Source organism: Sphaeramia orbicularis, chromosome 6 (genome assembly GCF_902148855.1).
Source record: "Sphaeramia orbicularis chromosome 6, fSphaOr1.1, whole genome shotgun sequence".
Lineage (NCBI taxonomy): Eukaryota > Metazoa > Chordata > Actinopteri > Kurtiformes > Apogonidae > Sphaeramia > Sphaeramia orbicularis.
Genome location: NC_043962.1, coordinates 51,556,739 through 51,570,208, shown reverse-complemented (window position 1 = coordinate 51,570,208; position 13,470 = coordinate 51,556,739). Strand labels below are relative to the sequence as shown.

Sequence of the window (13,470 nt, the reverse complement as noted above, 5' to 3'; positions counted from 1 at the left end):
CATCACGGGTTCAGTTGCCCGAAATAATATCTGAAAAGGAGACACCTGTATATCCTCAGTCGTAGCAACAGAGACATGCAAAAAGTTGGCTTTCTGGGTTGACTGATTTCCAGGTCACAAGCAAGGAATGTGAAGCCTTTAGCCAAGGTCACCTGATTAGTGTTTCTTCAGCTCTTAAAGTCTTTGCACACTATGTACATATTTTTCATATGCATCCGACATGCATCTGCTAAAATCACTTGCACTTACGTAACACAAGACATAACTGATTGGTCAAGTGGTGACGATGATTTGTGGTTGCTTTATTTCTTGTTTCCTTCCTGGAACTGAAGGAGATCTGATCAACTCCGTGAGATGAACCTGGAGTTTCATGTCCAGGCTTTGTCCACTCTGCAGCTCCTGAAGACCTGAATGTCCTCTCTGTTTCCAGTCTGTCTCTCATTCTTCCTCTGTTCTGTCATCATCCTCATCTTCATTATCCACCTGAAGGTTACAGTGTGATCTGTTAAAATGTTGTTGTTTTTTTTTGTGAGCATTGAGCTACACTCTGGTTAAGCAACTCTGGCAAAAAAAAGAAAACAACTTGTTCTGAAAACATTAATGACAGACAAAGTTTTGGAGTCGTCGTAGAAACAAGAAGATGGCTGTATTTTGTGCAAAGACATTCATAATGTTTTCAGACCAAATACGAAGCCAGTGTTTGCCTTGCTCTACAAAAAGCATCTTTGTATCAATCAATCAAATTCAGTCAAATTTTATTTGTATAGTGCCAAATCATAACAAAAGTTATTTCATGACACTTTACATGTAGAGCTGGTTGAAACCAGACTCTCAAGCCAATTTACAGAATCCTCCAGGAGCAAACACGTGTGGCTGGTGACAGTGGTGATGAAAAACTTCCTTTTAACAGGCAGAAAGCTCGAGCAGACCCTACCTCCTGGAGGATGATTGTCTGCCTTGACCAGTTGGGGGTAAAGAGAAAGGGTAAAGGAAGATAAAAAGAGAGAAAGAGAGAGAGCTTGGGCGTGGGTGGGGGTGGGGGGTGAGACTCTGCAATGGATGCACAGCAAACTGAACTTGAACTGTTAAAAAGTAGATCAGCCGGTGCTAATAAAATTACCAGTAACTAGAACAAATGTCCATAACTGTTAGTACTACTACTGCAAGTACAAGTATTACAGTTCTTCTCAACTGCTAAAACACATTTCACAAAATTTTCCTCCATTTTTCCAAAACTCTAAACACAGCACACTTTTCTAAAGCTACATAAACAAAACTACACCTTCTCTCTTCAAAATTCAAACTTTCACTCCAAAACAGCTGCTCAAAACCTGCAAAAATTTAAACACTATACACATCATTATACACTACAAAAAAACAACTGAAAACACAATGTTCAGTGTGTGAGAATGTTCTTTTTTTCCACAACTGCCAAAGCATTTTTTTTTAGAAACCTTACAGCATCTGTTCTCAGAATATATCACTGTAAAGTATTGGGCCTTCATAGATGTGTGTTTCATATGAACAGCATGTAAATCTACAGAAAATACATTATGTACACTACTGTACTGTATCACAACTCTATGCAAACACTATAGAGGATCCAGTACACACAACAATACTCATTGAAAACAATGTTCAGGGTGTGATCTTTTTACCTACAGGCGGAGGTAAAAATTGTGATCGCTTTGCTTTGTGTGCGTGCATGCGTGTTTGTTTATTTGTTTGCTCTCCGAGTGCTTTTCTAGAAAAGACAGCGCAGACCTCCACCAAGGCCGATCAGTGGGGCCCCCCTGTGGACCCCCCCACCCCTGATCACCACCAAAATGTAATCATTTCTTCCTTGTGCCAGTATCATCATTTCCTGAAAATTTCATGAAAATCCATCCATAACTTTTTGAGTTATCTTGTTAACAAACAAACATGGGGGGGTGTTAGATCTGTCTTGGTGGAGGTCTGCGCTCTCCGAGTGCTTTTCTTGTTTATTTACAGTGTTTATCCCACACATATATATTATGCGGCATCACGTCATTGCATTGCACTCCTCTTCCTCTGCCTCTGTCCATTGTGTTTGTTTGAACCTTCAGTAAACTGTGCACTCTGAACTGGCTTTTATAGGTGTAATCACATCATTTGCAACAAGTGTCTTCAATTTTGAGTCGTTGGGTTTAATGAATGAAGCCAGGTGTGTTCATTGTGTTCAAATTTTGCTGACTGTGGCAAGTATTTTGCATCACATGAGCTTTAATTTGAGAATTTGAGTAGAGTGTTTTTGCAACTTGTGTTTTAGCAAGACAAAATGTGTTTAGATTCATGAAAAAAGGAGGATGTGTTTTGTGAATTGTGTCTTCATGTGAAATGTGTTTATGGTTTTGGCAAACGGGGGCTACTTTCACTAAATGTGTTTAGAGGACTGGTCATTTGGTTTAGAGAATTGGCTTCTGTGTTTTAGCAATTGGGAAAAACTGTAACAGTTGATATACTATTACTGTAACTTTTACTACATATGATAGAACCCACTACCATCAATATAACTATATAATAAACACTTTCACAACTATTTGGATAAGTGAGTGATGACAATGAAGGCAGGAGAGAGGCAGGACTACGGCAGCAGGTCCAGAGATGATCCAGGGAAAACCTGTGAGGCGATAAAGCACAGAGACTCCGGGGAAGAAGTCAAGTCAGTAACATGTATTTGCTGGGGCGTACATAGAGGAGAAGATTAGGAGAGAGAAGGGCAGAGAAGAGGAGGAGCAGAGAAGAGATCAGACAGGAGGAGGAGCAGAGAAGAGGTCAGTGTATCATGATGAGTCTCCCAGCAGTCTAAGCCTATAGCAGCAGAACTAAGAGCAGCCTGAGCTACCCTAACAATAGGATTCATCAAAAAGGAAAGTTTTTAGCCTATTTGTAAACATAGAAAGGGTGTCTGCCTCCCAGACTGAGACAGGAAGGTGGTTCCGCAATAGTGGAGCTTGATAGCTGAAGGCTCTAGCCCCCATCCTACTTTTGGAGGTTCTAGGGACCACTAGTAAGCCTGCATGTTGAGAGCGTAGTGCTTTAGATGAATTGTATGGAACTAAAAGCTCTAGAAGTGTCTTGTGTTATCTGATTATTCAGCAAATGACACTACTGCTTCCTGAAATGAAGCAAGTAAAAGTAGCACTAATTTAGATTGTAGTTATGTACAACTGATGTTAGAATCAAATAAGAGATGTATAATTCCAGAATTTATCAGGTTATTTAACAGTTTGGTTCCTGTTTGTTCTCGAGTCACTGAGCTCCAGGTGCAGTTTATCAGCACAGAGTGAAATATAGGTTTACTGTTAGACAACATGTTTATTACAGATGATGAACAGAATACAATGAGCTCAATAGAATGAGCTGCTCCTGCTGTGGTGTTTAGTTATTATAATATAAAGGACATACCTCCACCACATTCACTAATTCAATCAAGCCCTATTAAAAGTGTCTGTTTATGGATCTAAGCATGTGTTTAATAGAATCTGCTGTCATCCATGTTCTGTCTTTAACCAGGTTTATTAAAATAGGCTCAGGAGTTTTGACAGGAGATTAAATCCTACACGGCATGATCAGAGTGATCTTTCAATGATGTAGGATGGCTCACTGCAGACCATCACAACACAGTGAAACCCACATTCTTCTGCTCAAGAGGAAATATTTTCCTGGAAACAGGAATCATTTCAGTGCTTAAACCATTCCAATATCCATTTAGTGTGTCTAGTCTGGTCTCAGTCTTGCCTTGGTATCACCCTGTCCTGGTTTTGGTCTCAACTTGGTTTAGACTGTCTTAACAACACTGTTCAGAAAGAAGTACTGTAGATGCCAGAGAAGTTTGTAATTCAACTGTGTTATTAATTTCCGCTGCCATAAAATTTTACAGTAATGCAAGTATGTGAGTTTTCTTCTCTTGTTACTATGCTGTTTGCATAGTAATCTGCATCACTTTTTCTGCTCTTTAACAGAAAGTCTTTATCCTGACCGGTACTTTCCGGATGAACCTGGATCCATACGGACGATACAGCGATGAGGAGCTGTGGAGAGTGGCTGAGGAGGTGAGGCCATTTGTTCTCTGTAACTGTGAGTTCATACTGATTCATATGGAAATGACTTTGTTGAAGTTTAGTATCAACGTACACATAAAGATTCCACATGAACCTTACCGAACCTGGTTCTGTAATGTGTCTAATCCAACCTGTGTGTCCTCAGGTGAGTTTGAAGTCTGTGATCGAACAGTTTCCTGACAAACTGGACTTCCAGCTGGAGGACGGAGGCTACGTGTTGAGTAATGGACACAAACAGCTGCTGTGCTTGGCTCGGTCCATCCTCAGTAAAGCCCGGATCTTGCTGCTGGACGAACCATCTGCCTACCTCGACCCCATGTGAGTCTCAAATATAAATATAGCAAGCACATTCATTTCTCAAACTAAGCAATGATAACTTTATTTTTTATAGAAATATTTTTAATCTCTTTCTATAAATTATAGCCCTACATTATAAGCCTTATATGTAGGGTTAGGCTTACAGGAGAGCAGCCAAACATTGCCATTACAAAACATTTCATGTTTATTGATAAAATTCACAACAAAATTATTATATTAGATTAGATTACATTAGATTAGATTAGATTGAACTTGATTAATCCCTTGGGAAATTAAGGTTCCAGAAGCAGCACAACACCAAAGGCAATTGCACACTAGAAATAGTAGAAATATATTATAATATGCACATTATTTATATATATATATATATATATATATATATATATATATATATATATATATATTCACACACACACACACACACTCAGAGAGAGAGAGTTTGATAGCAGCAAAACTACTAATGATAACTACAACAAAGTAATAAAGTGATAATAGCAACAAAACAATAATAACTAGAAGCACTCGGAGAGCGCAGACCTCCGCCAAGGCTGATCAGTGGCGCCCCCCGTGGGCCCCCCCACCCCCGATCACCACCAAAATTTAATCATTTCTTCCTTATCCCATTTCCAACAAACCCTGAAAATTTCATCCAAATCTGTCCATAAGTTTTTGAGTTATGTTCCACACTTAACGGACAGACAAACAAACAAACAGATAAACAAACCCTGGCAAAAACATAACCTCCTTGGCGGAGGTAAAAATAAGAAGCACGAAGAAAACTAAATTACCAACAACAATAAACAAACATTGCACACTGGAACAACATAATCAACACTGTGCCACAGAACTGCACAGTTCCACTGGACAGATACAGTGCAGATGTCTAATTCTCTATCTCAGCCTTATACTGTTCATTACATTACAGATTGATTATTTAACCCTAATTTTTCAAATAAAGCTTTAAAAATCATTGGATGTCTAAGATACAGACATAATCCTAGAAACTTTTACAATTTAAAAAAAAAGTCAACTTTGACATTATTTGAAAAATAGCCAAGTTTACAGATTTCAATTTGGAGAATTCACAGATTTGTAGAAATGATGAATTGAGGTATGAAGGGGGACATCTCATAACACACTTTTAGTGGGGTTTTCCTTTAATTTTTCATTTACCTTTGAAACAGTGCAATGCCTTTTTTCCACCCTGTTCAGGACAAATCCTGTTCCTTTAAATTAAGGTTGAAACAGAGTGTGTTTGTGTGTTTTATCTACGATGCTGTAAAGTGAGGTCACAATGCAGCTCAAACCATCTGAATCTACATGTGTGAAGTCGTGGATGACTGCATGTGGCGACAATCTGTGGCAGTTAAAGTGACTCTGAAGCACTGTACAGTGTTTGTGTCTGTGCAGAGGAGGCTAAATGAAGCCTGTAATGAGCAGCTCGGTTTAACCTGAGGCCTCTGCTTTCATGTTGGAATGAACGGGAAGGCAACACTAACACAATGTGCTCGCTTGTGGGGAGAGATGGCCTTTGATGCTGATTAGTGTGTGTCTGTGTGCGTCATGTTGTATGAGCAGAACATTGCAGGTCCTGAGAAAAACGCTGAAGCAGTCGTTCTCTGACTGCACCGTCATCCTGTCAGAACACCGAGTGGAGCCGTTGCTCGAATGTCAGACGTTCCTGGTAAGGATTTTATTCACTACACTGCATTTCCAGTTTGAAAGAATTTACTTAAAGTAGTTGAATATAACTTCCATTTTGACTTGATTAACATGGCCTCTGTTTTTGCCAATGATTCCATTACAGATTTTTAACCTCAACTTATAGGGCAGTTTTACACTGCGTATCCGAGTACATTGGACCCCAAAGTCCGCTTAATTATATTAATGTGAATGCAAATGTTCCGTGCGTGAGTACTGTACTCAAATCCAGCTGCGTAGGTAGTCCTGGACTGTGTGGACTCCAGTATGGTACGTTGCAGTGTGAAAGCGGTCCGTGTTGGAGAACAGACATGATTTGCTCACCATTCCAACAACGAAAGTGACTTAATCACCACAAGACCATAGTTGTCTCCTGAAAAAGCCTCGGATGTGAATGCGGCCTTATCGACCGAACCAGTTAGTGATATATCAGGAACAACGAAGGTCGCTCTTCTTCACTTTGCCTCAAACAGGCTAACGATAGAAAAGTATTGCCTGTCTTGCCACCATTGTAGACAAATAAACAGAACAGTCGCTCGGTTGATGACGTAAAGGTATGTCTTCTTCTGACTTCTGCGTTTGTTGGATAGCAACAGAATTCCATCCACACCACCACTTACTGTTTTGGCCCTGTAGCACCCACTCATACTTGGGCACAGGCCACAGGACTAGCTTGTAAACACAATATCTGTGGGAGAAGTGTGAACATATTCAGGTACGGCATTGATCTGGATACCTTGTGTGAAAACACCCTTAAACACATTATACTATATATACACTGAGGTTACATCATTTTTGGTGGAATAAACTGAAGGATTTTTTTTTTTACAAAGGTGAATACAAAGGATAATTATGCACAAAGGTATAAATATCTTTATATCAGTGGTGTATAATGTACATGAAGTGTAGTGAAAAAGGACAAAATTGAGGAGAACCACCATTGCTGCTTGTAGGAACAGTAGAGAGAATGAACAAGCCAGATTCATCATCTGGTCCATGTTCTGTCTGCAGGCTCTCATCATCAGCCCTAATAATAACGATAATAATAATAACAGATTATATTTCTACACCGCTTTTCAAGGCACCCAAAGTGCTTTACAGTCATTATCCATTATTCTTTCACATTCACACTCTGGTTGTGGTAAACTGCATGTGTAGCCACAGATGCCCTGGGGCAGGCTGACGGAAGCGTGGCTGCCAATTTGACAAACAACCCCTTTTGTACCACCACCGAACAGCCCTATCACACAATCATCTACTAGGCAACCAAAGCAACAAATACCACACCACATTCAATTGAGTTTTATTTATACAGCACCAATCATAATGCACTTCACAAATTCAGGTCAAAGCCTTAAAAAAAGAAAACCCAACAAATCCTCCACAAGTAAGCCTGAGGTGACACAGGGGAGAACAACACTTTTAGTTCCTGAACAAAGCCACAGTGCAGTGGATGATGTAGAACGACCAAACACACCAGACACGACCAGACATCTCTCCAGATGAAGAGATCATAATGTTGCATAAATGCAGGAAAATGAAATCCTAAACAAGACTAAGAGCTGTGAAGTACATGGGTTTATTTTCCTCTTTACACATATTCTACAGTCTAGTGTTGTAGCACTTGAGATTAGAGCAATTTATCATAAAATTTTCCTTGCTTTTCTGATTTATTTGTCAGCAGTGGGTTGTAAAATTTCTTGTCCTATAATTCTGTAATATCTAGAAAAACTCTCCAACTCTGACACCCTTGTGTATCTAGTCTGGGGTTGGTCTTGACTTTGTTTTGCTTTAGGTGGTCTTTACTACACCACTACATCCTGAAAACTGTCTTTCACTTCAAAAAATTTGAGGTGGATCAGGTCTTCAATATGTCCTGATGTAGACTTAATGACACGCAGAGGCCCTGGGGTTTGTCCTGGTTTGGACTTGAGATGGATTACATGTTACAAGAAAGGACTTATGTTCATGTAAACTAATAATTATAAAATGTTAATATTAATTCTACAAAACTACTAAAACTGTTGTAATTTATGTTGTAATGTTGTAATCCATACCTGTAACCAGCTTCTCGTTTGGTCCAGATGATCGAGAGCAGCTCCTTGAAGAACTACGACTCCATCCAGAAACTTCTGAATGAGACAAGTCACCTGAAACAGGCCATGAGCCCAGCTGACCGCCTGCGCCTGTTCCCCACCCTGCACCGCCTCAACTCTAGCAAGAGAGTGCCACCACAGGCCACCAAGATCTCTTCCCTGCCTGAGGAAACAGAGGACGAGGTCCACGACACAAGACTCTAACAATAATGCCTGCACCCACACAGACGGGTTTCATATAAAGAAAGAGTCTGGTTAAAGTCAACAATAGACAACACTTTTCTGTATCCAAGTGACATGAAACACATAATTGAAACACCTTTAATTCAGTAAAACACACATTAATCATATTGAAAAACTGAAGAGTATTTGTAACATGCAAATTTGGACCAAGAAAAAAGAACCAACAGCTAAAAGTCCAGCTACTACTACTAAAGTCCAGCTTTAAACATCAACACCAGCTGTAATTGTACAGTTTTAACTAAAAACTTCAGTAGAAACCAGTCACCTGGGTGATTAAATCAGGGACAAAGGTAAAACTGACATTTATAGTGATTTAATCTAACAAAGAAGAATTTCAGAAAAAATGAACTTAACTCAAGCACAAAAGTGTCAAAACTTACCTCTCTGTCTTCCTTCATGGTTCTGTTGGAACCATCTGCACAAATATAAAACCTTCAGACTTGAATAAATAGAACAAAAAATGTTGTCATGTTCTGGTTTGCTTCAGTAATATCTGAATTTCCAGCAAGGGTCACTGACACATGAGGGAAAGACACAACGTGTCTTATGCTTACAATCTGTAGTAATGTTACATCTGACACTCAAGGCCGGTATTGCGCAAAGGGGCGTGTCCAAATGAGGACTGTATCTTTTTCAGAGAATCACGTGACAAAATACAAATGAGGCCCGGTTCGCTGAAATCACATGACTGCCTCGTTATGTGATTCAGTTTGCTTCATCAATCCCCTGTGAGTGAATGTTTTCTATTTCTAAGGCTGGGGAAGGTATATGAAAAAGAAGGAATGGCCTGAGCCCCAAAGCTGTTAAATTTTTTTTCCTGAATAAAAATATGATAATGCACCCCCAATTGTCCACCCATTTTGCCCCATCTCAAAGATATCCCAGTTACACAAGCACTTTCTGTAACTGTTTATCCACAAATACAGCCACATACTGTATACACAATACTTTATTGATATACCACAAATGATCTATTGACACTTTGATATATCACCAATATTACTTCATTGATATACCATGATCTGGATAGATTTATTTCATCTGGCTTTACAATACCTCAAATGGAGATTTTGACATAATACTTGAATTGTTACACAGAGATCCACTTGCCCACATGTAACATACCAGCAGATGTCAGTATTCCCAAATGAGCTGTTGAACGAGGCTTTGTCCGACCAAGCTTTTGGTGAAGGAGTTGGCCAGAAAGATTTGACACATTCATGGGGCCTCATCACACCATCACTAACAGCCTGTACAACAACTAACCTTAAATCATATGTTATAAAAGTTGCTGAGAAATGATAAATCTCACAATGCAGGTACAGGTATCTTCCTAAAGAGTAATGAATATCCCATTTTCAGCTGTTTTCAGATTGTTCTGGGTCGCTTCATTGAACTAATACAGATTTCTGTCCACAACCACCTATATAAGCATCTAAATGTCTGACGTTTACTGAGCTCCTTCTGTCATTCTGTCTCAGCAGTAAACTGCTACAAATTCAACCCCTGAAGTCAAATATAGTTTGGCTTGTCTTAAGTCAGCAGAAAACTAACAGCACTGCAGACTATAGTTTATTCTACTTACACCATTAAAAAACTCTTTAATTTATTTAAAAACCGTGTTACATCCCCAGTATTTGTGACTTTTCTCCCCTGAAGTTAATCTCAGATGTCAGATGAATCTACAGTAAATTCTGGATTTGATACCCCATCCACACTTATATGCGGATATTTCCCAAATGGATATTTTTCTCTGTTGGTTCCTTTTGTCCACAAGTAAATGCCATTTTAGGTCGTGAAAACATAGATTTTCTAAACTCCAGTTTGTGTGTATCCGTGTGTTCCAGGAAAACAGAGAGATTGGAAAACAATAGTGTCACAAACTATTATGCCTGTTGGTTTATGTAATGAAGCTGCACCTGAAACAATCAAATCTAGCTGTATAAATCAGAGGAAGACGCCATATTCCACCATTTATTTAAGATAATGGCTCTGATGTTAAGACATCTTCTGTCTCATGAAATGAGAAAAGTGGTTAGTGTTCATTTAAATCCTTTAGCGCTGTATTTTTCAGACTTAAGGATCTGAGAGCTGTTTTTGTTAGATTTTCAATCATTAGCAAAATCCCTGACCATAAACTGACATATTTACAGTTTATGGACATGGATTTTTCTCTGATGACTGGATTATGGTGTACATAGATATGTTTATTAAAAAAAAAAGAACAAAATGAAAATGTCCTCAAACAAAAAGAGGCAGTGGAGAAGTGAGCAGCTGGTCATGTGTTTTGTTATCTGTTAGGATTTTAACTGTTTGCTGCATGTTTGTTTGTGTCAACATGTTGCTGCCAAGACATAAACACTTAACATAGAACTTTTTTTTGTCATTATCTTTCTATCTGCAAATGATGTAATTGATTTTTGACACATCACTCTAGCATATAATTGAATGTATCTTGGCAACGTTAGATGAATTTTGTTTTAAAGTTTTAAAGACACAAAATTGATATCTTGGGTCTTTAGTTATGAGTTTGTTAATCACCACTCTAGTGCATGGTGGTCACATGATTTACTCACTTAAAGCTATATTTTGTGATAGTCATTGGGCACAAATTACCTTTCAAGGTGTTGTAATTTCAAGTGTTTGAAAGGAAAGGGGACTGTGTAGTGCTGTTGTGCAGATTTTGTCAAATTACTGACATTTTCAGACAGGTAGGAGGGTTAAATATATGATTGACAGCTGTAATGACCAATTACCAATCAGATGGCACAAAACAGCATCAGGTTCATCCATCATTATATTTACTCTTCTGATTTTCACTGAGATGAGAAGCTGTGTTTTCAAACCTCCCCAGATTTTGGGTCCTACAGCTTTTCATGCTTGTTAAGGAGTTTTGTGGTTGTGGGACGTCAGTTTGCACCGTTTCAGTCGGCCAGCTCGGATTAAAACAGTTGGTGAATCACAGCAGTAGGAGTTTTTCAGTACGAAGTGATACTAGTTGAACCGACCCTGTTGTAAACACTGACTGACGCCACTAATTGGAATGACTCGGTTCCTTATTTTGGTTCTGTATGCACTTTAGAGACTCCCTGAGGTACTCATGAGCTTTCACAGTGAGGAAACAGTCCAGTGGTTGAATCATATTCAACACTTATTCTTTCTTCTATTTTTCCAAACAACTTAAGTGTATTTGTAGAAATATAATATTATTTTCATGTACTTTTATATCAGCCTCTGTAATTAGATGAATTACAGGAGGAGACCAGTAATTCATCAAAAAGTGTATTTTCAAAACAGTCTATTTTTGCAAACCACTCCTGTACAAAGGCAAAACAAGCCTTTTATATTTCCTTAGTCTTGAATCATTTTCCAAAACTGGGAAATGTTCTGACTTGTCTTTAGGTTTTCTTTGGTTCAGGGAAATCTGTGTTCATTCTTTCTTATTGAGAGATAGTTTTGTAGAGTACAAAATCCAAGGTACCACAATGAAAAGCTGATGTGTTACTGTGATGGGGATTTATATGTGTGTGTGTGTGTGTGTGTGTGTGTGTTACTCACAGGAAAAGGGATGCAACGTCCACAAAATATGTAAATGTATTTGTTCAATCAACGATATTTACAGTAAAACATAGGATTTTGAGAAATCAGTGGGTTGTGTTGTTTTTCTAGTCCAGGCTGACTGTGTGAAGTGAGTTCTATTTTTGGTCTTCTTCCTGAGCTGTTCAGACCATTACTAGAGTATTCTTTATGGTGGGGCCTCATCTCCTCTCTACATAAACAAGCTCATATGGACTAAAATCCACCACAAATATTTCTGAGTAGATGTGTCACAGATTGTCATATCAGTAGAAACTCTGCTGCATTTCATGTTCATCTAGAAGAATGATTCAGTCCATTTTAATGCTGATAAAAGACACTGGCGTGTTTTCATGTCTGTTACCCAGTGCATGAAGTGACAAGAAATGGTCATTTCCATTCTATTTTTCTTTGACTCTTATGATAAACACTATTCAGATGTGGCCTAAAGCTTTACTGATTTTTATGAATTTCAGCCGCATTAATTGAACCCTGAATATACTCTGAATATGTTTACATCCGCCTCACCATTTATCTTTAGCTTTTACAAATCCAAGGATATCATTACAGATGCACCATTTACAGGATTCTTTGCTGATACTGATGTTACTTTTTGGTTCTTTATACTGTTTTTGTCATTATTTATCCTCCTTAACTAATAAATCTTCATAATAAATATAAAAATACTGCCTGTTTTAAAGTCTTTCAGTCCTTCCATCACATTGTCTTTGAATGAACACAGATCCAAATATAGAAATGAGTGAAAAACCTTTAATAAAACCTTTATTATAACTCGACAGATAAATATCTGGCACTGCTGGTATCAGCAAATATTGGTGCATCTAGATATCATCTCCTAAAAACATTGACACTGAAAACAAAATAACACTTTATTTGAAACAAAATCACTGTTTGAGTGAATGTCCAAGACAAAGTAACAAACACCTGAATCACTAAATTGGTAAATTTCCAGAAGAAAAACTAAGAAAAATATGAATATTCTCTGAAAAAAAAAAAATTGTGTTTTTGTTGCAAATCAACTGTAAAAAGTCTGAGTGGGTATGAATTTGATCTGTAAAGCTGCTCTTTCATGTTAAATTTTGTAATTTCAGTGGATATTATGTTATCGATCTATCCGCTAATACTGCTTAACGATGCACTGATTGTTTAATTCTAGTACCAATATTTAAAGTGACAATTTTTTGTTATTTTATATTGTTTTTAGATTTACAGTCTTCCTTGCTTCTAATCACATTATCTTTGAATGAGCAGAAGTTTATGAATCAACCTGTAATACCATAAAATATAGTCAGAGCCTGTTAATCGCTCTAGCTCTAATTTCCATAGCTGTGAAGATGTGCATTACTTGTGATGTCACAGCAGTGGTGGTTCTTAATTTGCTTGTGTTTTCCATCATCTTGATCTGTCATTTCCATAATCATGTTTCTGGA

At 38.1% G+C, this 13,470-nt stretch overlaps 1 protein-coding gene across 1 annotated transcript in view; it reads left to right on the top strand.

The window, feature by feature from the left end:
* The window catches only part of cftr (CF transmembrane conductance regulator), a 132,868-nt gene extending 120,580 nt beyond the window's left edge, over positions 1-12,288 (top strand). The window contains 4 exon segments of the mRNA XM_030135578.1: positions 3,987-4,076; positions 4,231-4,403; positions 5,982-6,087; positions 8,189-12,288. Coding sequence (XP_029991438.1) covers positions 3,987-4,076; positions 4,231-4,403; positions 5,982-6,087; positions 8,189-8,404 — 585 coding nt within the window. The 3' untranslated portion in view covers positions 8,405-12,288.
* Positions 12,289-13,470: the final 1,182 nt, after the last annotated feature.